Genomic DNA, 25609 nt, shown 5'->3' with positions numbered 1-25609 from the left:
TATAAATGTATGAACAAATATATCCTTTCATTAATATCCCAGAAATGTACACAATTTTTTTGAGATGCATTATATACACATACAAAAAACTCAAAAAGAATAACAAGGTATAAAAATATGTCACTTAAGTCCTAAGAAAGATAAGCATTTCAAGTTTAAGAGACACTTTGATATACTTGCAGCCCATAAAATTACCAAAATGAGAAAAAGTTTGAATACACCCTTATTGGATAACTTTACGTGTGCCAAAAAATTGACAAGACAAATATCACAACAAAAGGTGATATTAAGTTCTAAAGCTATTAAAGTAAAAAATGGATGAAAAATTATCACTAATCCCTTTGTCGACTTTGTCCTTAGCTTCTTCCTTATCCTTATCGGCAACCTCAATAATCGACAAGAAAAATGATAACAAATATAAAGATACGGAAGAGGTAGAAGTCGAGGAAGAAGCAAAACATGAATCTACGATATGATCGTAGAAGAAAAGAAAATCGATGATAGAGGAGAAAAACTCTTCGTTTTGTTATGAAAAACATAATTAGAAGAATAATGGAAAGAAGAATTTTTTGAAGGAGAAAAGTGATGAAACAATTCACAATAAAAAGAAATATTTATAGTAGATGAAATGATATGTTAAAAGATACTTAAAAAATGATAAAAAAGGAAAAAAAGAAGAAGATATTATCAGTCAAATCTTATGATGCTTCAAAAGAAAACAAAAAAGTAAAAAAGAAAATTGAAGATTTTGACAGAATAATAATGCTTCAAAAATTTAATCTACACGAGAAGAACTAATTATATGTCACCACTTGTTTTGAAAAGATTTGAACAACTGACCTATGTCAGAATCATTAATTAGATGAGTCACTTCAATACCTTTTACTGAAAGATTCGATTCAAAAACAAAGTAAAAATCTAAAATCCATTAAGCAAAGAAAACACATTATTTACATTCACCAGACAAAGAAAGAATTCATTCCAAAAAACGTGAATACTATATGTATATGACAAATATAAATTAGTCACGTGAACATATTAAAGAATGATATGTAAAAATAAACATGAGCAATGTTGCTATATCGAAAATCGATAATACAATTCACTTCTCTGGATTATGATCGGATCAAGCCCGAACATATAGAGCAATATCGTCAAAAGACATCAGTCGTTATGTAACTATTTTAGAGATATCGCCGAGCGTTACTCTTTTTCACTCTTAAATATCATTTGATAAGTTACTTAACATAGGTTAATAAGATATGATCTAGCCATTAGATCTTAATGATTCTTGCCTATAAAAGCACATATCTTCACATTGTAATCAATGAAGTTTGAATACATCTTTCTTGCAATATCAAATTATTAGTACTCGTTTATTAATCTCAAAACTCTTGTCAAGTCATATCGGACATATCTATCAAGAATATTATTGAATCATGCCAACATAGGTTGCATTTATTTATTATTTCTTATTTTATCATTTAGAATGAATCAATCCACTAATTCTTAAACTTACATATAAATTCAACTATACCTTTTTAGAGGTAAACAATGAAGAGTTCAAAAAGAGAAAGAAAGTAGAACACAAAAAAATAGAACACAAACAACATAGGAGTATCTCAAACGACAACCATGAAATTGGAAAACAAAACTAACATAAATGAGAAGAACTCGATAAATTCTGAACAGTTAGCTTTTCTACGTGTGCCTTGTAGGAAGAATAGATCCAGATAAATGGACAAAAAGTAACAAATTCAACTATAGATTAAAAGAAACGTAATAAAATCAATTACCATGTCAATCTTAATTCTCATTCGCTCTTCTATAATAGCAATAAAATAATAATAAGAATAATAAACTTTTAGATGATACTCATATCTTATTGGACATAACATTAATTTATTATTATTAACATAACTAATTGTTTAACCATTTTTTTAATAAGAGGTACTTGTCAAAATGATTGGTCAATTAGGCATCTAGTATCTTTTTGAGCTTGCAAGGCACTTGTCCAGCAGGATGACACTTATGGTTGTTGTGTTGACTACAATACTCAAATATTGATTTTTTTTTTAAAAGTTATTAGTAAAATAAAAGAGAAGTTGGAGATTTTTGTGTTGAAAAAAATTGAAGTAAAATACTAGTAAACCACAAACACAAAAAGGGAATAAAAAGGGATGTCCTTTGTCCAAAATTTGTAAACCTATCGTCTCTCACCTGTCCATCCGTGTGAAAGAAAGAACTCAAAAAGGGGGCTTTGGATTTGAAGAAAAAGTGAAGTAAAAAGTTGTCAAGAAACTCAAAAAGTTTTGGCTAGTTGTGGCAAAAATCAAGAATGCTAACTTCTTCATTGAGGCTTCCTTTTTTGCCTCTTCCTCACTCTCATCCTGTGTTTTCCCCTTTGAATTTCACTAAAGTTGTTCACTTTTACAACCCCAATTGTCCCCTCAATCCTATTTCATCTTCCAAAAGATGTGGTTCAACAAGTTCATCTTCCAATGGACATACGGTATTACTACTTTTCTCTCTGTGTTAATAGCTAAAATGGGGTTTTAATTTTTGTACTTCTGCTTGCAATTGACTTTATGGTAATTGGGAGAAATGGTAAAATTTGGTGTTTGATGGTAGGAAAGCTCAAATCTTCTTAATAGCTAAAATGCATAAGTTGGGTTTTAGTTTTTGTACTTCTGCTTTCTATTGACGTTGTGATAATTGGGAAAAATGGGTTCTTGAAAAATTTGGCATTTGATGGGTGGAAAGCTCAAAACTTCTTAATGGCTAAAATGCTTATGTTGGGTTTTAATTTTTGACTTCTGCTTGCTGTTGACTTCGTGATAATTGGAAAAAAATGGGTTCTTGGCAATTTGGTGTTTGATGGGAGGAAAGCTCAAAACTTTATTGTTGTTCTGACTTGTCCAGGAAAAAAAGGGATATGATGTTCTCCCTTTACTTGGAGTTTGTTTGTGTAGTGTTAGATAGCTATCTCTTGCTGCTGTATTGGTGACTGGTAATGCTTTCTATGTAATATAGAAAATTAACTTTCTTTTATCAGAAAATCAAATGTTTCTGGATTTGAAACAAGCAATTGTATGCTTTTATCATGGTTGGTTATTGTCATTTGAGTAGGTTTGGGGCTTTTGTTAGAAAGGAAGAAGTTTCCCTATTTCATCTTGTTTGTCGTCATTTTTTTCTTTTCGTTGTATTGGTCTTTCCATTGTTGAACTGGAAAGTGAAGTTGTTAGAGAAAAACCACTTGGTTAGAATGAATGGAACAAGTTTGCATATCCTACTACTAACAACAGTCTTAAGTTGCTCGGACTCTTCACTTGTCGACACACGTGGGTGTGGGATCCGTACCCAATTTGGTCAGTCGGTTTTGGGTACTTAGACCAAATTCGAGGAAGAAACTCTGGTCAGATTCAGTGATTTCTATTACCAAAACAAAAACTAAGGTGAAATTGAAGAAAATGGAATACCTTGTATATATAAATTTCTATTGTCACTCCTTTTCCTTTTTATCTCCTTCCAAGATTTTCGTCTTGATCAACATTTCTCCTTAAGTTCCACATAATATCTCATAATTTTGGTTTTATAACTTTGTTTTTAGATATTTGAATTATTTTTAGTGAAGTTGCTCGGACTAGGGNATATATAAATTTTTGTTGTCACTCCTTTTCCTTTTTATCTCCTTCCAAGATTCTCGTCTTGATCAATATTTCTCCTTAAGTTCCACATAATATCTCATAATTTTGGTTTTATAACTTTGTTTTTAGATATTTGAATTATTTTTAGTGAAGTTGCTCGGACTAGGGTGCGTGTGTCCGATACGGGTGTGGATCTAGAGGTCGGATCCTTCATGATTTAATTTTTAAGATTCAGGGATAGGGATTCATACGTGTGCAAGGATTCGCCTATAAATAATTAAAATATCTTAAAATCGAGTTATAAAACCTAAATTATGAGATATAATGGGGAGAACTTGAGTAGAATCCTGGAAGGAGATTAAAGGAAAAGGAGTGACATAGAAATTTCTATATAAAAGGTATTCCATTTTATTCAATTTCACCTTAGCTTTTGTATTGATTACAAAAATCATTAAAACTGTCCGATCTTTCCCATCGATTTTGGTCAAAGTACCCAAAATCGGTTGACCAAATCGAACACATATCCCACACCCATACCCATGTCTTGTCGACATGGGTGCAGCACCAAAAGTGAAGAGTCCAAGCAACTTAGATTTTTAGCCAAATCTTGACACCCGTATCCATGCATGGATTTGTATCCCTGAATCTTAAAATTTAGATCATAAAGGATTTGACCTTTAGATGCACACCTGTACTGGACATCCGCACGGACCGCACCCGAGTCTGAGCAACTTATCACATCATCTATGGCATGTTTGGATATTCTTTAGCTCTAGCCTCAAATTGTTGAGCTTTTTTAGGCTGCATAAATTTTCAGTAACTGCCAACCACACAAACTAGAGGCTCTCATAATAATGCATTTTCATGCATCAGTTGGTTTTCACTTATGATTTACTGCCAGGGGCCTCTGTTTTCTGTGTGCTGGTATAGTGGCCAGATGGAGATGCTGAAAGATATTGCAGCAATGATAATTTGAGGAATGCAGATGATTATGCAATTCAGATGTTTGGTTCTGATGAAGAACTCAGCTCTCAGATTCCAACTCAAGCTCAGACTCTTGTTGAAGGCTCAGGATCAGTTTTGGTATCAGAGTATAAGCCAGTTCCGGATGTGGACTATCTGCAGGTTTGACTTCTTTTTACTCTTCGATGGACGATGTATTATATTCCCTCCATTCCAAAATAAATGAATTATGGGGTATGACACATCCCTTAAGAAAGTTAATGAAAGACATTAGTTAAAAAGTAATTTGTCAATATCACCCCTTTGCTTCTTCCCAAACTTTTCTTAAAACTAGAGATAGTCGATGAAGAACCCATTAAAGTGAAGGGTAATTTTGGAAATTAATAATTAATACATCTTTGAACTTTGAAAAATCCATTCATTTTGGACCATTAAAAAAGTGCCAGAAATTTATTTATATTGGAATGGAGGGAGTACTTGTATCGAATTGGAACTGCGATGACATTTAAGAGTATATTGCTTGTTTACTCTCCTCCTTTGGATATTTATTACCTGCAGATAGTCCACATCAATATTATTTGAGTAATCATCTTCCATTTGGCATTTAACATCTTTAGTTAAGTAAACGAATATGATAGATCAGATCAAATTGCTAGTAATTTTCTACTAAATTACTAGTTACGTCTAATTGTGGTTGGGTTATTATGTCTTTGTTTTGATGGATCAAAATTTTAGATTGGACTTGCACTTTTCCTTAATTTTGTGAATTCCTGAGTGATTCAACCTCTGGTCTATGTAATCTTGGAAGGAGCTTCTTGGGTAGCCATCCATAAGCCATTCTTCTTTGTTAGGTGGTCTTCTGAAACTGCATTGAAAACCTGAGAGTGATATCTCTTTAAATTATTAGAAAGAAGTAATCCGTCAAATTGTTGCTGGCAAGTAGTCTAAAGCTATTTGGCTGGCCAATTCAAGTGTCACTTTGAGCCAACAAAATCGACTAGTTTGATGTTTCTGCTGTGTCTATGAATGTACTTATCCGATGTATCTGTGAATGTAAATAAGAGAGATATTGCTCCTTTCATGTTTTCAGGAGTTGTTAGCTATTCAACAACAAGGTCCAAGAAATATTGGCTTTTTTGGGACACGAAACATGGGATTTATGCATCAAGAACTTATTGAGATTCTAAGCTACGCCTTGGTCATTACGGTATGGTTCTCTTGTCTTAGTTGAAGGAGATAGTGAATTAATGACTTCGAGCTTTTCAATGTTTCTTCAACTTCTTCTTTTTCCAGAAAAATCACATCTTTACTTCTGGAGCAGCAGGCACCAATGCTGCTGTCATAAGAGGTGCTCTTCGTGCTGAGAAACCGGAGCTGCTAACTGTGATATTGCCACAGAGCTTGGAAAAACAACCTCCGGAAAGTCAGGAGTTATTGTCAAAAGTAAATGCATTTACATTTTGTTTTTGGTTGCATCTATTCATAAAATTGTGCTTCATTGTGACAGGAATGTCACTCTTGTTATCTTTCCATTAAAGAAAAGAAAAGAACCGTCATTGGTGGTATCACAAAACAATTTGCGAAAAAGAATATATCATCTTTGTTGTTCCTCGTTCAAATGCTTTTCTTTCTCTCTTCCCCTGTTATGAACAACCACAGTCATTGCACGTGTCTCGTGGATTTAACTATCTTTGAAAGAGTCTTCCTCTTTTTTTGATGTTTTTTTTGGGTTTAAATTGGTAGATATGGAGTAGAGAGAACATTTCTTTTAAATATTATTTGCTTCTTACCATCCCAGAAAATAAGTCTTCCTCCTCTTGTGTATTCCTTTCTTAAGTAGAAGGAATCATTCGTAAGAGCTGCAATCTCTGATCTTCTCTGACTACATGTACTGTTTAATAATCAAATTGTTATATACTTAAACATTTGGAGTCAACATCTCTTGGAATATTTTATTTCAGAGGCTAAATTACTGAAGGTGTTGACCTGAAAGTCGATGGGCATACATACTATTGTGCATCTTATTAAACTTCTTAAGAGTTGATACAAACTGCAGTTGTATGTATTTATTTTATTTAGGTACAAACAGGAACTGCAAAAATTAGTTGGAACAGACCTGTGGCACCATCTACCATTAGGTCTTTTAATTTTTAAAATTTACTTGTACTCCTTTATATTGCTAAGCAAGACGAGTAAGGAGTTGCAAGAGTTAATTTCCTACGTTTTGTTTGTTTAGCTAATTTCATATATTCACCATACAACCAACAACACCTGAGTTCTAAACTAGTTGGGGTCAGCTATATGTATCATTAGTTACCATTCAACTCTTTCTGAAGTCCATTTCATTCAAATATTATATGATTTGACTTTGAAGGAAATTCGGGTTCTCTAAAGCCTAAAGCTATTTCTCTCACTCACACCCTTATTACTAACAGATGCATGCACAAGTTTCTAACTTTGGCATCTCCAGACATAGCATTAGTGTAACAATGACAATTAAGTATTGTCCCAACTAGTTGGTATTATATATACGGATCATTTGAATCCACTATATTATGTTCTTATCTAAGTCGGCATTTTTGAAAAGATTATAGGTCTGTGAGACACTTTCTCGGTGTGATTTTCATTATAGGCCTACCACATCTTTTACCATCTTCGTTCATTCACACCTATGAGCCGGTGCTTGTGGAGGCTTACATAGGACACGGCCAAACCGCCTCATGTTGCATTCTCGCATTTTATCCTTTGTGTATGTGCTAGAACCCTTTGTTTGATGTAATCATTTCTAATCTTGTCCAATCTTTTGTGACAACATCCATCTTAACATAGGCATTGTACAATATTCATCTTGTGGATGCATTGAGTGCTAATATTTCTGGTCTTACAACTGTTATGTAGACAGTACCTTTTACACTGTTGGGTATTTTTTCATCCCATGCTCCATAAGTAAGCACTTGTCTGTTTTAGCTATCATCTTCTAATTCGTCTGTTACATCTTTTCTATCATGCTATTCTCTTGGAAGGCTGAGCTTAGATATTTGAATTGTATACAAATATGCTTCATAATCCTGTTTAATTTCACTATACCTTTGTTATTCTTATGGGGAGCTAAACTTGCGGCATATGTATTATGTCTTACTTTTAGATTTTTTTGATAAAGTAAATAACTTGATTGGGAGAACCCCTATACAAACCGTATACCAAATGAAAAGAACTTACACCTATGTCTTACTTTTAGTTGTCCTAAGCTATGTTGCTCGGACTCTTCAAAAATGTCAGCATGTGCGTGTTGGATTCTCCAAAAGTAGTGTATTTTTGGAGAATCCGAAAAGGGTGCGGCAACGAAAGTGAAGAGTCCGTGCAACTTAGGTCCTAAGAACCTTGTACCAAATGAAAAGAACCTACACCTATGTCTTACTTTTAGTTGTCCTAAAAACCTTTCTCCTCAAAGTGCTTCTCGACAATTCCAACTTTTGGTTGAGTTTCTCACCAGTTTCTTCCGTTGACTCAATCTCATATGAAAATAGCATTTCACCGTGGAATCTTATCGTTCATATTATTGGTTACCTCACCCTATTTAGGTAACAAGTATAGATTTGAGCCAAGTCCCTAGTATACACCTACAGTAATGGCAAACTCCTTAATATCTCCTTATATTGATCCTTCACTTGTGACTGCTCTTTTGTACATGTGTTTTATGAAATTATATATTTGATATGAATTTCTTTCTTCTCAAGCATCCATTGACAAACTATTTCTTGATGCTAATACCATTTGAAGATCCTTCTTTCTTTCTCTATAAGTTTTCATCTATCTTTATAGCAAAAATTTAGTTTCTTGTGGATCTACAGCCAATATCAAAACTATCCATCTGTCACCCTTCGTATTGTCTCTCTATCTTTGCTTTTTTCTTGTACGACTCATAAGTTTGATACCATGACAGTTTGCAAAACTTTGAAAATCTTCTTTGTTCTTAGTCTCTTTATTCCATTTTATCTGATATCATTTTCTTTTTAGTCTATTTGAAAAATAACACCTTTCTTTCTATATTTGGAAACGATTTACTTTAGGCATCCTATTTTACTTTAAATGATATGCTTTTATAGCCACACAGATGTGATGGCATGTTTGATGCCACAAGTTTCAAAAGTCTTTATAATTTTGAAAAAGTTGTATGTGCATACTTTCCACATTTAATGTACATTTATAATTTTTGTTGCCATACTACTACAACCACTTCAAGAGCTTCCAAGCCTCTATAGGGATATACCATCCAACATGCTTTTCTACTCCAACATTTTCATGGCATCCTTTACGGTAGAACTAATTCTACGAGTGTAACTAAGGTTTCTATATGTCAAGGACCTATGAAGGTCTGTAAAGCTATCCCTGTCATTTGTGTTGAGTGATTGATCCATCTCGTCATTATAAGTTGAATGCTAGATGTTCAATGTATAGTTGCATCATTTTCCATATAGATCTAACATATTATGTAAGTTTTACCACATTCTTATTTAAGCTAAAAATTCAGTTGAATTGAAAATTTCTCTAGGTTCAAACTTCTAATGAAGCAAGTTTTGTATCTCTATAACCCTCAATTAAGATTTGTCATCAAATGGCTTCATTGTGGTTAGATTCTGAAAATTAAAATGCACTTCTTCTGTTGCTCTTTTAGTGGACATGAGTATTGGATACCCAGAAGTTTTTGACAAGGGAGATGGCTAAGACGAAATTTTAACGATCTGAATGATAGAGTTTTGAAATTATTTAGTCTTTTCTAAATTTCGTGTTTTGAATAAAAAACTAACTTGTATACTTAAGATGGCTTGCTAATATGACTCATGATGGATTCCAAGTTTCAAGAGAGGAGGAACCAAGGCTTCCTCCGCCTTAAACAACTACTTTATAATGACTTCTGATTGAATGTACAGGCTGAATTTGGTCTCCGTCAGTCGTTTATAACTCATTAAGAAGAGTTCAATCTTCAAGTTGATTTCCACCAAGTTTGTTTGTGAAATGCAACAATAGTGCAGTAGTTAGTAGCACTTCCAAACGGTATCATAATGTTTTTTTTGGATTTGCAGGTGAAACATGTGATAGAGAAACCTCACAATGACCATCTCTCACTGCTAGAAGCTAGCAGGTACGGAAAGAGCATCCCTTTTGAATGAATTGGGTGTACAATTTCCATTTCAAGTTGAACCAGTTCCCTTGTATGTTTTAGCAGGGAAACAAGAACATCTGATGTCTTGTACACTTTTCAAGCATCTATAGGTCTTCAATAGTCATTCTTCCATGTTGTAGTTAAGTTGATTTGTTTCTTGGAAGAAACTGCTTTTTATGATGTGAAGTTCCCTGCCTTGGTGCAGAACTGTGTAGAAGTGACTTGCTAAAATGAAATATCATGATACGACATTACCTAGTTATGTTCTAGATGTTCTTCATATTTTTTTAAAAAGTGGAACTAGTTCTGAATGTGTTTTTTATCATCATACTTCACAACATAGGAATGCATTGTCTTGTTGTCCGTCCATGCTAGTAGTCGTAGTATTTCTCTTGTAGTTTCTTGTCCTTCGATTTCTCTTACTATTTGTTGTTTCTTGTACTTCGACTATCGTATTATTTTGTCGTAGACCTATTTGTTACTATCTGTTATTTCTTGTACTTCTTTAGTTTTTTCTGAACTGCTTTGATCTGTTTTTTTTTTTTTGAGCTGAGGGTCTGTCGGAAAACAACCTCTCTACCTCTGAGGTAGGGGTAAGGTTTGCATACAGTCTACCCTGATCTAGACCCCACTTTGTGGAACTACACGGGGAATGTATGTGTGTTGTCATATTGCGTGTTTTACTGTATCCGTGGTGAATTCTAATGGGCGGTTGATCCCCTTTGAATTGGTTTTGCTGGTGATGTAGGCTGTGTAACATGGACATCATTTCGCAAGTGCAGCAAGTTATTTGCTTTGCCTTTCATGATAGCAGATTGCTTATGGAAACATGTCAAGAAGCCAAGAATCTTAGGAAGATTGTTACTCTCTTTTACTTGGACTAATGAATAGCAACAACTTGTGTTCATAGATTCTTTGCTATTGAATATACGCATGCTATGCATGTATGGAAAATACTGCAATGCAGAAATGTTGTTCATACTCATGCCATAGAGGTAGATGTCTCGTCGATTTCGACATCATTTATAGATGTATTTATTTCGTAATGAGGTGCAATGCTTCCTTGTATTTCTACATATATCTTGCTCTACTTAGTTGAACAACTATATGTTTTGTCTGGTAATGTAAAGCAAAGTTCAACTATATGTCAATCTACTAAAGTATAATTTGTCGGTAGAATGACCTACAAGACCCTTGAACTTGACGGATCTGTTTGTCAGTTGGATCCTCTTACTTATCACTTTACTCGTAGGGATCCTTTATTGTCAGTTGATATTTTTTGTTTTATTTCTGCTGCTTGTTGTATATATCTGCCCCACCATCTATATAAACCTTCCTCTCCAATATCTTCTCTCCACAAAACCTTCTTTTCCTTCTTAATTTTCACACTAGAACCACAAATTTCATGAATCACTCAAAAAGTAGGGGCATACAAAATTGAATCGAAAATTGAATAATATTGTAAATTTGAGTTAAATCGAAAAAAATCTAATTAATGGTTTACTTGGTTTGGTATTGAAAAAAAATCTTAGACGTTGGTTTGGTATTAACTAAAAAAACTCAATCTGAGATCAATTCAATTTGACATTATATGTATAATTTTTAAATTTATTTTATATATAAAAATATTTACTTTGATAAAATTTCTAAATATTTCTTTTATTTTTTCATAATCATTATCTTTTAACATATTATTTCAAGTTTTTGAGATTTAGAATTTTGAACGGTCCAATAAAAGTTATTGTCCATAGATATTAATAATTTAATAAAGCTCAAATCAAAATTAAATTAATACTAATCCAACAAAAAGAATTAATTCGATACTAAGAATGACAATATTGTTGAATATTGGTTCTTTAGTTTTGTATTGATTTAGATATTTAAAATTAATACAATATGTGATTGACAATTTAGAAACTTACGTAACTAATATTCATAAAAGTAATGAAACAATCTATTTACTATTTTATACAAAATACAAAATATAATAATTTATATATGGACAACTAATATCTACATAAATTTCATAACTAACCCTTGCTACTAATGACATAATGCTAACCAAGTATCAAATAACTAAAGCCGTTAATATGGGCTAGGTTCGTTAGGCTGGCTGCTGGCCTAGCTGAATATTCATGATTTAATAGGGCTATATCCGTTGGGCTGGCTGCTGACCTAGCTTAATATCCGTGATTTAACAGGGCTAGGCTATAATTTTTGAAGCTCATTTAAGAAAAAAGGTTTTTAGTCCGGTTTGGATAAATCTATTGATTTGTGGGCTTGAGCAATATGGGTTGGACCGGTGCGTGGCTAGATAAAAAATAATTAAAGAATAAAAATAAAATATAGTATTAAAAATAACAAAAAGTCCAAATTTAAAGGCTATTGAAAGTTTGAAATATTAAGATTTAGAATCATCAAACGTGATGTACTTAGTATTCCTATTACACTATATCATTAGAATCATCATTCAACATTGATGGACGTATTCTCACCAAGTACAAAAATTGCATCCATCATGAAAATATTCAAACACTTAATTAAGCTATTCGAAATTGGTTGCATGATTTTTTTCAAACTGATAATATTTTTTTGTGTACAATGAAATACTCTACGTAGATCTTAAATTTAGCTATTATTTAATATTTCACTAATTAATATTGCATATAAACTGTAGATGAAAATGAAGATATCTTGTCCATATTTAAATTAATATTTTTAAATTATAATTTAATTTAAAAATTATAAAAAAATATATTCTTAAAAAAATAAAGCTGACCTGACACAATCCACAGTCTATATGCAGCTCGACTTGACCCGTCAAATTTCAAAATTTATAAGTATAAGCTAATTCGGACGGAATGAATCAGCCCATATCGACAATTCTACGAATAATCAGCACGAAATAAGATAAATGAGGAGGCATGCATTAATGAGAACACACGGAAGAAACAAAGGGTCGGAGTAATTGTTTTGGGTTAAGATTTTATTAATTTAATATATATTCTATATATATATTCTTTTACTGAAATAATTATTATATGAATTGTTAACATAATTTTATAAATAATAAATTGATAAATTTTAAATAAAGATAAGAACTAAAATCATAAAATCTGATTCAAGAATTAGATAACTTGGCATATCCTACTTGTAATATAGAGGTTTAATGTAATGATTGAAAATTTAAGAGGAAACCGAAAAAGAATTTGTAATCAACATTGTTCGACTATTAATTCATATTTTTTGACAAAAAATTGCTCTACCTTATTAAATATTTAAAAAAAGAGATCAAATGCAAAAGGAGTTAAAATAAATAAATAATGTGAATATTTGCAAAGCGAAGGTAAGAAAATAAAATAATATTTTCTTGATTTTTCCATTTGGATAGGATTAAAAAGAATAAAATAACATACTCTATTTTTTTTTAAAGAAAAAACAGTGCCTTTTATTATGAAAGTCTAAGGCATATACTGTTTATAATTTGAATTTTTTTTTATAAAAAACTATCACATTGTTATACAACATTTTATATAGATCTGAAAACGAAGAATAAAAAAATGAAGAGCTCTCTATTCTATAATAATGGGTCGAAAGAGATTTGGCTTCCCGAAATTTAATTTAAAAATACTATCTTCATCTACTTTCAATTGTCATGATTTTCTTTTTAGAGTCAAGCGATAAGTACTTTGATAAATATTTTTTCATCATATTAATATGCAAAAATTTACAATTTATAGTACTTTTCATATAATTTTTGAATATCTAAAATTTTTATTTACAATATCGAATTAATGTAATCTAATTTCACTTTGAAAATTAGCCAAATTAACTTTCGAAAAGCGCAACATAAACAATTAAAAGTAGACGGAGGGAGTATATTGTTAGTTCAAATATAAATAATTATAGGGCTGAGCGTGGACATTTCGGATTATGAGATTCAAGAAAATCTATCTTTGATCGTAAATTTTTCATATATCTTTTAAATGTTTTGAATTGTTAATTTTATGACTTATAGTACTTTTTACGTAGTTTACAAATATATAAATTTTATTTTTAAAAAAATTGAAGATTTCATACACAAATTTCAAATCAAATTTAAATTGCTTGACTTTCAAAAAAAACGAAATGTATCACATAAATTAAAAAAATATATATATGTTCTACAGCAAAGTGTACTATTCATAAGTTATTAAACTTCACTGCACAAGGAAGATGTGATATGGGATTATGGGTATCAAAATTGAGGCACATAATTAATTACTCCATTCTTCTTATTATATTAATTGTTCATTTTTCTATACGTCATTTAGAAATTTTAAATAATTTTTTAAAAATTATTAATTTGTTCTTTATTTTATTTTCTTTTTTTGAAACTTTACAACTTATTCACACTTTTTAAAAAAATTTTTTTTTATTAGTTTTGTTTTAATTTTGTACATTAACAAGTACTCTGTCTATATTTCATATTATTTTGTATGTGCTGACCTGATACGTTCCTTAAGAAAATTTTAACTAAAATGTATTTAATTGAACTAACATTATTAATAATGCTTTAAGATTATAAATTTGACTGCTATTACTTTATGTAATTATTTAATATTATCTTAAGAATAATATAGAAAAAGTATAATATATACTTTTTTATTTGCTAAAATGGTCTGAACAAATAAAACAAAAAATCTATTTTTCTATAGAATCCAAATAAAATAAAATAGATAAAATAATTTAAAACAGCTATTTTCAATAGCATCAACAATTAATATAAGCAAAGGAAAACTAGATGCTATGTATTCCCTCAAGATACAGATTTCCATCAATAAAATATTATCCAAAGTCCAAAAATAGCTATAAATCAAAAAAGAAATTCATATGAATATAGGAGGTGTTTTATAAAACTACGATAAAAATTTATATTTTTTTATTTATTTTGACAATTTTTTTTTTTAAAATGTAAATATATTTGTATACTTATTTCCAATTCCACATTGTCGTAGCACCTCAACCACCACTAAAACATAGCCTCCACTCATTTCTTTTTCTCTATCGAATCTTATTCTTCTCACCGACGTCAATAATACATTATTGCTATCCATCTAAGTTAACCCTTTAATCACCTTTCATTCTAATTGCATTAAACCTTTCACTCGTTGTATACATCTTCTTTTCTCTAATAATTATTTATCACAATTACATGAAAAAATAATGAACTTCTGTCAAAAAAAAAAATCAATAACTTTGCTAGAATATTATTTTCATCGGAAATAATAGAGAAAAATATATTATTTTTGATTGTTCTACGCGCTTAAGGAGGGTGATATGTTTTTTGCCATGTCAGTTTTTTGTGTCTAGTTGAAATTACTTTTGAATATATATAAAGTGTTCAATAAGACAAGGCTAAATTAAGGTATCTAAGTGAAATCTATGAATAGCTTTAAGGAACTGCGTATAACTTAAACCAAATAAAAAAATATGATAAGATTCTTTGGACTTATCGTCCTCGATCATGTGCATGCGGCTCAAGACATGGCCTGCTGTCTTAAAACTAATCACATGCATGAATAATTAAAAAAATAAGGGTGGGGGGCTGGGGTGAGGGGCTTATTAGGGTTTCATTTGATTCTCACTAACTTATAGTCTTATACCTTATTAGTTACGTGGAATAATAAGTATTTATTCATTCTTAATTAGATGTATTGGGTTCGAGTGGAATACTCCATAGATCAAAAGTATTTTAAAAGAATAAAATAAAATACCCTCAACTAAAATATGAAGTAATTTTTTAAAGAAAAGTTTTGTGATTTTCAATTTTTTTTAAAGTTCAAAATTAGCGAATAATTTATGGGGTTTAAATTTTTGCTAAAATTTTAAAATCAAGACGTGATTTATTGGGTTAATTCAAACTTTTATAAATACAAAATCAAGGAACAATAATCCAGGAGATTTAAGCATTTACAAATTCATACATAAATTTAAATAGAGCTATTTTTTATCCGAATTTTATGTTTGCATTGAAGTATAACTATTTTATTAGAGTTTTTTTTCTAAATTTTTACATTATTTAAACGGAGGGAATTCCACTATAATTGCATTTTACGTCAAAAAGATTTTTTCATTGAGTAAAAGAATATGATAATAGGACCCTAGTTCTGAGATTTCAGTCGTAGTCTAGGAAGGTACTTATGCCTTATCCCAAAATAATATATAGACAAATTAAGTTATAAAAAGTATACGCCAAATTTATGATTTAAAACTTATATTATAAAGATATACATAAAAATGACTAGGTATATTAGAGACTTGATTAAAGACTTATAATTTATTTTATGTTGAATTAATAGTTTTTTATGATATAAATAATAATACAAAATAATAAAAAAATGATTTGATGTTGATAATAGTATCGCACTAAATTTGATGTAATATTATCAACACACTAAAAAGTGTAAATAATAGTGTTGCGTTGGAATCCCAAAACACCAAGTTTTACGCCAATTTTTTTTTATGTAAGAATTGATATTGAGTTGGAGGTAGTCTAAAGCTTACCATATCCATCCCCTTTTTAAATCAATTATATTAGCGTATATTGTATCAACTATCAACGGAGAAGTCACGAAAAAAACTGTATGTAGTATGTATATTAGCTTTGTTTGTATCGTGCATTTGCTACAAAACTCAAAATGTAACTATGATCCGATAAGTATTAAATTAGTGGGAAAAAAAGAAATTATAACATTTCATAGTTTTTTAATTAAAACACAAGTTGTGCATAGTAAATACAATTTTGACATTTATCAAGTTGAGTAACTTTTCCTACTTATTACTATAATTAAACAGACAAAAATAATATAATATTCTATCAATATTAAATTTAAGTTTAACTAATCAATGGTCACTCACAATTTTTTCTTTATATATACTTTTACCCTCTACCTATCTCTTTATCTCTTTTCTTTCTTCATCCTTTTTTCTTCTTATCATTTTTCTCCAAAATTTGGCTAATTATATAGTCATAATATTCAAAAAAGCTTGAAGTAATGGGAGAGGTTAATGGGTAAAGTACATCAATCATTCTAATATGAGGGGAAAATTTTCTAATTTATTATAATAACATTTCGTAATATTATCGTTGTATTGGATAAAGTTCAGTTATTTTAGTACGAAAAATGTTATAACAAGTAATCAAAATATGTTCACATTTAATTTGCAGATTTATGGGACATGATATGTTGGCACCCTTTACTGCGGGATGGCAAATTGATATGGGACCTTTAGTTATAGAAAAGGCTGAGGTTAGATATTTTCGTCACGAAGCTTTAAGTTATATGCATTGTTAGTATAATATTTTATTTTTTTTAAGTGTTATATTTGTAATTTTTTTTAAATTTTTTTGTGTACATTGTGTTTGGTTTTGCTCTGATTTTCTTATTGTAGTAGAAGAATAAAAGCGTTTTCGTAATTATTTTTTTAATTTTTCTGGAAAAAAACATAAGTCTCTTTCATATTAGGTTGTTCTCATACAAAAATACAATAACATTTACTATGTAGTTGTTTAAGTATCTTGTTTAGGAGGGGATTATTTTTCTAATAGATTTTATATTGATTTCATAATATATAGGTCACTTGATCAAATCATATTAAATAATATGTCTTTTAGTGTAATTATTTTTTGTCATCTGATTTATCGTCATGATAATTCGTAATTATCAACTTATATATTATGCTTTGATAATTTCAATCCTAACACATTGTTGGTTATTTATAATTTTAAAAATATGATAAATTATATATCATAACATGTAAGAATTTTTTATAATACGTAATGATGATGTATATAACTTAAATTTTGTTGATTATTTACTTGAGAAATTTCAATTCCTTTATATATGTTTTAACATTTGTGTAATTTTTGTTATAGGGTTCTTATGTCTATGATATAAATGGGAAGAAGTATCTTGATTCTTTATCTGGTTTATGGTGCACATCATTAGGTACTTATTTTTTTGGTTACACTCTAAATATTTATTTATAATACATAGATGCCATTCTTATGAATTATTTTTTCCTATTGGCTAGTTATGTCTTTCATTTGATTCTGTTTTCTCTTTTGATTTATGGGGTTTTTCTTTAATTTGTGGAAGCAAATTTATACTCCTTTCATATATTTTTAGTTGTTATATTGCGCTTTTCAAAAGTTAATTTGACTAATTTTTAAAGTTAAATTAGATTATATTAATTCGATATTTTAAACAAAAAATTTAGATATTCAAAAATTATACGAAAAGTATTATAAAATGCAACTTTTTGTATATCAATGTGATAAAAAATATATCGTAAAATGTTAATCAAAATTTTTATTATTTGATTCTAAAAAAGAAGATCATAACAACTAAAAATAAACGAAATCGCAATGCAAGAGCATTTATTGGTTGTCACAATCTAGATATTCTCAAAAGATGCTGAGCATATTTTTATTTATTTTGAATAGCTAACCCTAATTGTCGTATTAATATAAAATATTTTTACTTTTACAATACCCATAATACTACTGTACATTATAAGTGTGAATGTTGGGAGCGATCGATTTGTCCTTTTTTTTAAATCTCTCTATTTATATATTGTATTTTATCTGTTTAAATTTATTTGTATTTTAATATTTTTCTTTCTATATGTTATGTATTTACAAAAATAGTAGTAAGAATCAACTTAAAATATATAAATTTGATCAACACTCAAAATTTCACCCGTACTGCATATAATTGAGACTAGGAAAGTAACTTATATTATTTAAAAATTACATTAAGAGTACCGTAAATCACAATAATTAATAATTTAAAAATTTTGAAAACATATTAAAATGTGATTAATCCTCAAAATTTCACATGTGCCATATAAATTGGGATAAAGCGAGTAACATATTATTTGAAAATTACGTTAAGAGTATCAGTAATCACAACTTAAAGTATTTAAAAACATATTAAAAATTTGATCAACTCTCAAAATTTAACACGTGTCACATAATTTAGGACAAGAGGCATAACATATATTATTTAAAAATTACGTACTTATAGTATTTTTATAAATATATCAAAATTTAATTAACTCTCAAAATATCACATATGTCATATATATTATTTGAAAAGTACGTTAAAAATATAATAAAAATAATCAACAATAAAAATATTTAAAAATTTAATTGACTCTTCAAATTTCATGTGTATCACATAAATTAAAATAACTAAACTGATATATATTGGGCCTGAGTTAATTAGCACCTCATTCTACATGGGTGGACCAACCTAATAAATCTTTTCAACAATTATACTTATGGTGTGTTTGACAGAAAACAACTTTAACTCAATATCCAACATTTAATAAAATTTAAAAATTATTTAAATTAAAGTAAGAGAAAAATATATGAAAATAAAACATTTTTCTCTTTTAATTAATCTTTAATTTGATTGCTAGAAAATGACTTTTTTTTTAAAAAATAAAATAAAATAAATTCTTTCATGCTCACTTTGATTCCCACATGTTGAAAGCTATCTTTTGATGAATCCTTAAAGCTTGTGAAATTCTTAATTTAATTATGTTATATACTAATTAATTGTGTAAATAATATTTTTATACATTATACTTAGAAGATGACTTTCACGACATAAGAATATGACGTGATAATGAATAAAAATCCTTCATTTTTATTTAGATATTTCGAATTTAAATTTGAAAAAGGTAAAAACTCTTTACAATAAGAGTTTTTTCATTTTAATGAATCTTATGCGAAACGAATCTGAATTATTGTAGGAGGGAGTGAGGCTCGTCTTATTGAAGCTGCAAATAAACAACTCAACACGTTGCCATTTTACCATTCATTTTGGAATCGTACCACAAAACCTTCTCTGGTATATATATGAGCAAATTTTTAGTTCAATAATTTGGCAATTAATTTATTATTAGTATTACTCCTTCCATCTCAAAAATATTTATTTTGCTTCTCGAGAATTAAATTGTATCAATTTCTACGAACATTTTAAGTTTAAAATATTGAATAAATTCGATTTAATTAAATTATAATAATTTAATCAGTTTGATTCTTGAGGAGCAAAATGTGATAATTATTTTGGATAGAAGGAGAAGATTACTTATTGATTAATTAATTAATTTTTTTTTTGATATATATACAGGATCTTGCAAAGGAGCTCCTAGATATGTTTACTGCAAAAAAAATGGCAAAAGTTTTTTTCACAAATAGTGGATCAGAAGCTAATGACACTCAGGTTTGTTAATCATCGAGAAAATTTTAGAAATAGCAAAGATAATAAATATAATAAGACTCTATAGTTATGTTTCGATAATTGTGCTTTATAACTATAGTTCTGTCTGCTATGGAGATTGTTGTTTGTATATTTCGCTTATTCGTTTGTATATTTCATTTGTCCATTTGCTATGGAGGTTGTTGTTTGTATATTTCACTTGTCAATTTGTATATTTCGCTTGCAACTATACAAATAGGGTAAGTATATACAAATGAAGGTTGTGGTTTGTATATTTCGCTTGCCCATTGGGTAAGTATATACAAATCTATATTTATACATTTAGGAATTTTTGAGAATTCCGTTTATATATTTCTCTTGCCAATATACAAACAAGATAATTTACTATGAATTTTTCATAAATCATATTCAAATAACTAGTGTAAGCTACACAAATTCTGAATTTTTACAATAAAAAATCGAATTATTCAAATTCTGAATTTATACAATCAAGGACCGAATTATACAAATTATGATTTATACAATTAGAAAACCGAATAGCAAAATTTCACGAAATTATAGCTACGGATTAAAAATAATCGAAATTATAGCTATGTTACATAATATACTTTAGATATTTGTCATTTCGCGTAATTTTTTCGAGTTAGAATATTATGTAATTTGATTTGTTATGACATGATATTTATTATTTATTTTAATTATTATTAAATAAGTAACCTTTTGACTTTACATGTTAATTATATATCTGTAGGTGAAGTTGGTGTGGTATTACAACAATGCCCTTGGAAGGCCAAACAAAAAGAAAATTATTGCTCAAGGAAACTCGTAATCTTTTCTTTTTTTTTTAATTTATTTTTTTAATATGCTTTTTTGTTTTTAATTTAATTTGGCTGACACAATATTCTTCAAACAGATACCATGGTTCCACTTACCTGACTGCTGGTCTCTCTGGGTAATATACTGTTGATTTTTATTTTCTATAGCGATATTTGATTAAACATAAAATTTAAATTAAAAAAAATATTTTTTTATATATTCAATTTTTAAAAAAATTATAATTTTAAACAAATCATGATCATTTTTTTTTATAAATAAATTAAAATTAAAGAGTTTTCAAATATATAAAATTTATCATTTTTCTAAAGTAGATTGAAAAAGAAAACATCGTATAAAAATGGTAATATTTGTTTTCAACAGGAGTGAAAATTTTCGGGTGAAAATATAATTCTTTTTATCTATTTAAATTTAGATAGATTATGTAGTACCTTTTAACTCAATCTATTTTAATCATTAGAGGATCTAAAGAATCAAAAAGGTACTTATCTAAATCCTTTCGATACAAAATAGTATCATGTATAAGGTATATTATATATATATATAATTTTTTAAAATATCTTAAATAATAGGCACAATGTTAACTCAACTCTGTAGTCTAGGACATTGAAATGCACCACCCCAGCATTCAATATTCAATTTTCATCAGCTATAATATTTTGAACCTCATGAGTAAAAAATCTCCACCGTTAATTTCAACTCAAATAACTTTTAAACATGTTAAATTCAATTTATTTTAATCCGTTCATAGTTAACCCAATCTCATTCAACTTTTTTTTTTAGGCTTCCTGTACTACATCAAAAATTTGATTTGCCACCTCCACGTATTTTGCACACTCAGTGCCCTCATTATTGGAGCAATCACTTGCCTGGTATACTTTTATTTATTTTCTCTTCTTATTGTATAAGATATAATATTGATCTTATATTATATGGTCTAAAATATAATATGTATGTCAGGTGAGACAGAAGAGGAGTTCTCAACTAGGTTGGCAAATAATTTGGAAAATCTTATACTCAAAGAAGGGCCTGAAACAGTAATTTCCATATACTTTTATTAACTTATTATAATGTTTGTTTTTCTAGCGTAAAGTAAGGTATGCGCAAATCTTATCTTTACTTTTGTGAGGTCAAGAAACTATAGACCCTCAATCAAGAAAATCATTTTTTAGAAAATAGTTTGAAAAAGAAATGGAAGAGTAAAATTTATGATAAAAATATTGAAGAAGAAAAATACCGACGGAATTAATATTAGAGATAATCAAAATAGGAGAAATACAGTAGTAATGATATCGAAGAATATGAAAATACTAACGTAATTGTAATAATATTGATAAGATTACAGATAGATGCTCCAAACTAGAATGCTGCCCTATAACTGTTAAGAAAGACAATGCTTTACTACCTACTAATCGTCCTACCTAGCTCTATCTATCTCTCCTCAAATGTACCACCGTCAACCTCTTCATCACTGTCATCTATGCTCATCCTTGCTTCTTATTTCCAAACTATTTTAGTTTTGCTTCCCACATAACGCCTGCACCTTACCCTACATATTTTTGTTCCTAATTTCTTTCTTCTCTCTTTTAGTATGTCCTCATATCCATTCAAGCATTCAAAATTAGTAAAATTTTTAGTATATATATAAAATTTAAGTAAATTTTTTAATTGAATTTACGTGAATTCATACCCAACTCTCTAAATCCGCTCATAGATATTTTATCTTATTGCTTTATTACTTATTGATCAGGTGGCTGCTTTCATTGCGGAACCAGTCATGGGAGGAGCAGGTGTCATAGTTCCTCCGGCTACCTATTTTGATAAGGTTCGGTTTATTACCGTCTCTATCTCAATTTATGTAATGATATTTAATTAAATATGAAGTTTAAGTAAAAAAAAGAAAATTTCAAAAATATGTTATAAATATATTTATGAAATTATTATTCATCTCATTGAGGATGAGATAGACATTTTAAAGTTACAATATTACTAAATATATAAAAATAACATTTTTTTTGGGAAATGGTACTGCTTTCTATTTCCATGCCCAAATTAAAATTCTAACTCCTTCTTCGTCTCATTTTTCTTGTAAAATACTTCCTACATTATATCTTTGTAAATAACTATAAGAGCATTTTAATTATTTAATATTCATTTTAACTTTTTAAAAAATATTGATTTGAATTGACAAAAATAACTCCTTCTTATTTATTTTTAGATCCAAGTTGTTTTAAAGAAGTATGACATTCTCTTTATCGCGGATGAGGTGATATGTGGATTTGGAAGACTTGGGACAATGTTTGGCTGTGATAAGTACAACATTAAACCTGATCTTGTCTCTTTGGCAAAGGTAAGTTAAACAACTATAGCTTGAATTTAATTTATACACACTGATAATATTAATTATCTTTTTACATAATCAGTATATTTTAAATATGTTATAACGAAATACATAATAATATTTTTAAGTAATCAAATTAATTAGGGACATAAATTGAATATCCTAATAGTGAAAATACTTTTGTGATAACAGATTAGTTATCCATTTTACTAAATTACCAATTAATACTTATTATTAAGAGATGTATATGTACTTATCTAATAAGCTACTTAGTATGATTATGTATCATTTGTTTATATTGTTAGTACATAAACTTAAACTCGAGTTAAAAACGTGCACCAATAACATCGATAATATTTATGTAATCAGATCACTTCAGCTTTTGAATTTTTTTACATTTGTCTCTCTTAACTGTTTTTAGGCTCTTTCTGGTGGATATGTACCAATTGGTGCTGTGCTTGTAAGCCCTGAAATTTCCAATGTCATACTTTCTGAAAGCAACAAAATTGGTGAGTATACTATATTAGTGTGATTGTATATTTTGTTAACCTAATTTTTTTAATTTTATTATATTTTTTTGTGTTCATTTATTTATATAATAATTGTTTTTTTTGCAACTAGGTGTTTTTTGCCATGGATTTACTTATTCTGGGCATCCTGTTGCGTGCGCGGTTGCGTTGGAAGCCCTAAAAATCTATAAGTATGTAACTTTTTTTCTATTGATTTATATAAAAAATATGTTATAATTTAAACTTTTTTCGAAAATAAATTTCCATTGAACTGTAATATACATTATCAAGGTCTTATTCCACTTATGATTTGATTGTTTTGAATATTTTTTATATCGTTGATATTATTAAAATATTAAAATAATAATTATTTTTTTCAGAGAAAGAAATATTCTTGAGGTAGTGAACAAACTATCATCAAAGTTCCAAGAAGGCTTGAAAGCATTTGCCGATAGTCCCATTATTGGGGAGGTAAAATACACTTTTTATACATTTAAGTTATATACATCGATGTTTTACTTATTATTATTGATATCTTAATTTTCTATAACAGATTATTTATCATTTATTTTGTGTTAGCCCTTATCATCAATGATTCAACGCTATTAAATAGTATTTACCTGCAATTAACTTTTAACTTTTATGTTATGTTGGAATCAAAATTTTCATTAGAAAAATTAAAATATAAAAAAGTAAATATTCAATATGTAGTATGTATACATAAAAAACATATTAACCTATCTATATAGTATAATTTACCAAGAAAAGAGTTTTACGATTTGACTCCCCTCATGCAAGAATATGCTTCATCCCTAATTGATTTGATTAGATAAATATCTTCTGTACTATTAATGCATAAAACTTAACCTAATATTGTTATTCACTCTTTTTTTTTTTATACAGATAAGGGGAACCGGTTTGGTACTTTCTACGGACTTTGTAAATAACAAATCTCCTAATGATCCATTTCCATATGATTGGGGTAAGTTTTTTTTCTTTTTTTCTTGTTGCTTTTTCAAATTAAGTTATAAAATTTAAAGTTCAATTATATTTTACAAATTATTTAATTGTTCATTCTTTGGTTAATTAAGGTGTTGGTACATATTTTGGAGCACAATGTCAAAAGTATGGAATGTTGGTAAGTTTTTCTGGTGATCACGTAAATATGGCTCCTCCATTCAGCATGACTCTTGAAGAACTTGATGAGGTAATAAAAATCACTTTTTATTTATTAGAAATATTTTAAGATATTTTTTGAGTATGCAATATGCCTTGTGTCGAGGGTCAAAAAATAACTTCTCTATTTGTATAAAGTATAGTAATAAGATCTGCGTACTTTATGCAAACTACACTAGATATGTTGTTATTATTATTGTTTTGAATAAACAATATCTAGCGATTCCTCTTTTTGTTTGCCTATGAAGTTGTGGAAGTAAATAAATTACGAACTCTTTTATTTGAACCGAATATTTACACCAAGTCATACTTAATTAGAATAGACATTCGTTTCATATAAATTGAAATACAATTAAATTCATTATCATTTTATTTTTTTATTTTTTTACAGATGATAAGCATATATAAGAAAGCATTGAAGGACACTGAGAAGAGAGTAGAAGAACTTAAGGCTATGAAGAAGTAAAAAGTCATGGCAAAAGGTTGATGATCCTAAGAAAGAAAAGAGAGGAAAAAGGATCATTTTTAGTTTCAATAAAACTGTGTCTTATTGTAGTTTGTTTTGGATGGTTGTCAATCGTAATAAATCGAATAATATCGTATTGCTTTTCATAAAAAGAATGCTTAAAATACTTAAATTCCTATTATGTGACATTGAAACGCTGATAAATAATGAGCATATGAGTTCCACGATTGTGTCC

At 28.7% G+C, this 25609-nt stretch overlaps 2 protein-coding genes across 2 annotated transcripts; both read left to right on the top strand.

Annotated features, from left to right (window-relative positions):
* The first annotated feature begins 2146 nt into the window (after positions 1-2146).
* On the top strand, positions 2147-10933 carry LOC125878206 (uncharacterized). Its single transcript, XM_049559407.1, has 6 exons — positions 2147-2512; positions 4578-4772; positions 5701-5817; positions 5904-6053; positions 9695-9753; positions 10523-10933. Exons 1-6 carry the CDS (start codon positions 2339-2341, stop codon positions 10656-10658), a joined length of 831 nt encoding a protein of 276 aa, XP_049415364.1. The 5' UTR covers positions 2147-2338; the 3' UTR covers positions 10659-10933.
* Positions 10934-16695: 5762 nt separating this feature from the next.
* Positions 16696-25383, top strand: LOC125878196 (gamma aminobutyrate transaminase 2-like). The gene is made up of 17 exons (XM_049559393.1): positions 16696-16828; positions 16985-17066; positions 17693-17765; positions 19579-19676; positions 19959-20051; positions 20800-20873; positions 20962-21000; positions 21666-21754; positions 21843-21919; positions 22633-22707; positions 23101-23232; positions 23645-23732; positions 23845-23923; positions 24113-24203; positions 24636-24714; positions 24824-24939; positions 25300-25383. Exons 1-17 carry the CDS (start codon positions 16812-16814, stop codon positions 25372-25374), a joined length of 1377 nt encoding a protein of 458 aa, XP_049415350.1. The 5' UTR covers positions 16696-16811; the 3' UTR covers positions 25375-25383.
* The last annotated feature ends 226 nt before the right edge of the window (positions 25384-25609 follow it).

The sequence above is a fragment of the Solanum stenotomum genome, chromosome 10 (assembly GCF_019186545.1).
Source record: "Solanum stenotomum isolate F172 chromosome 10, ASM1918654v1, whole genome shotgun sequence".
NCBI lineage: Eukaryota > Viridiplantae > Streptophyta > Magnoliopsida > Solanales > Solanaceae > Solanum > Solanum stenotomum.
Note: the sequence above shows the minus strand (reverse complement) of the source record. Positions and strands in the feature narration are given on the sequence as shown.

Excerpts from the sequence above, each read along its gene's own strand:
- LOC125878196 (XM_049559393.1), top strand. Across the intron at positions 19,677-19,958 it reads GTACCACAAAACCTTCTCTG|GATCTTGCAAAGGAGCTCCT; the intron begins GTATATATATGA and ends ATATATATACAG. Across the intron at positions 23,733-23,844 it reads TTCTGAAAGCAACAAAATTG|GTGTTTTTTGCCATGGATTT; the intron begins GTGAGTATACTA and ends TTTTGCAACTAG.
- LOC125878206 (XM_049559407.1), top strand. The coding sequence starts at position 2,339 with ATGCTAACTTCTTCATTGAGGCTTCCTTTTTTGCCTCTTCCTCACTCT. Across the intron at positions 4,773-5,700 it reads CGGATGTGGACTATCTGCAG|GAGTTGTTAGCTATTCAACA; the intron begins GTTTGACTTCTT and ends TCATGTTTTCAG. Across the intron at positions 5,818-5,903 it reads GCTACGCCTTGGTCATTACG|AAAAATCACATCTTTACTTC; the intron begins GTATGGTTCTCT and ends TTCTTTTTCCAG.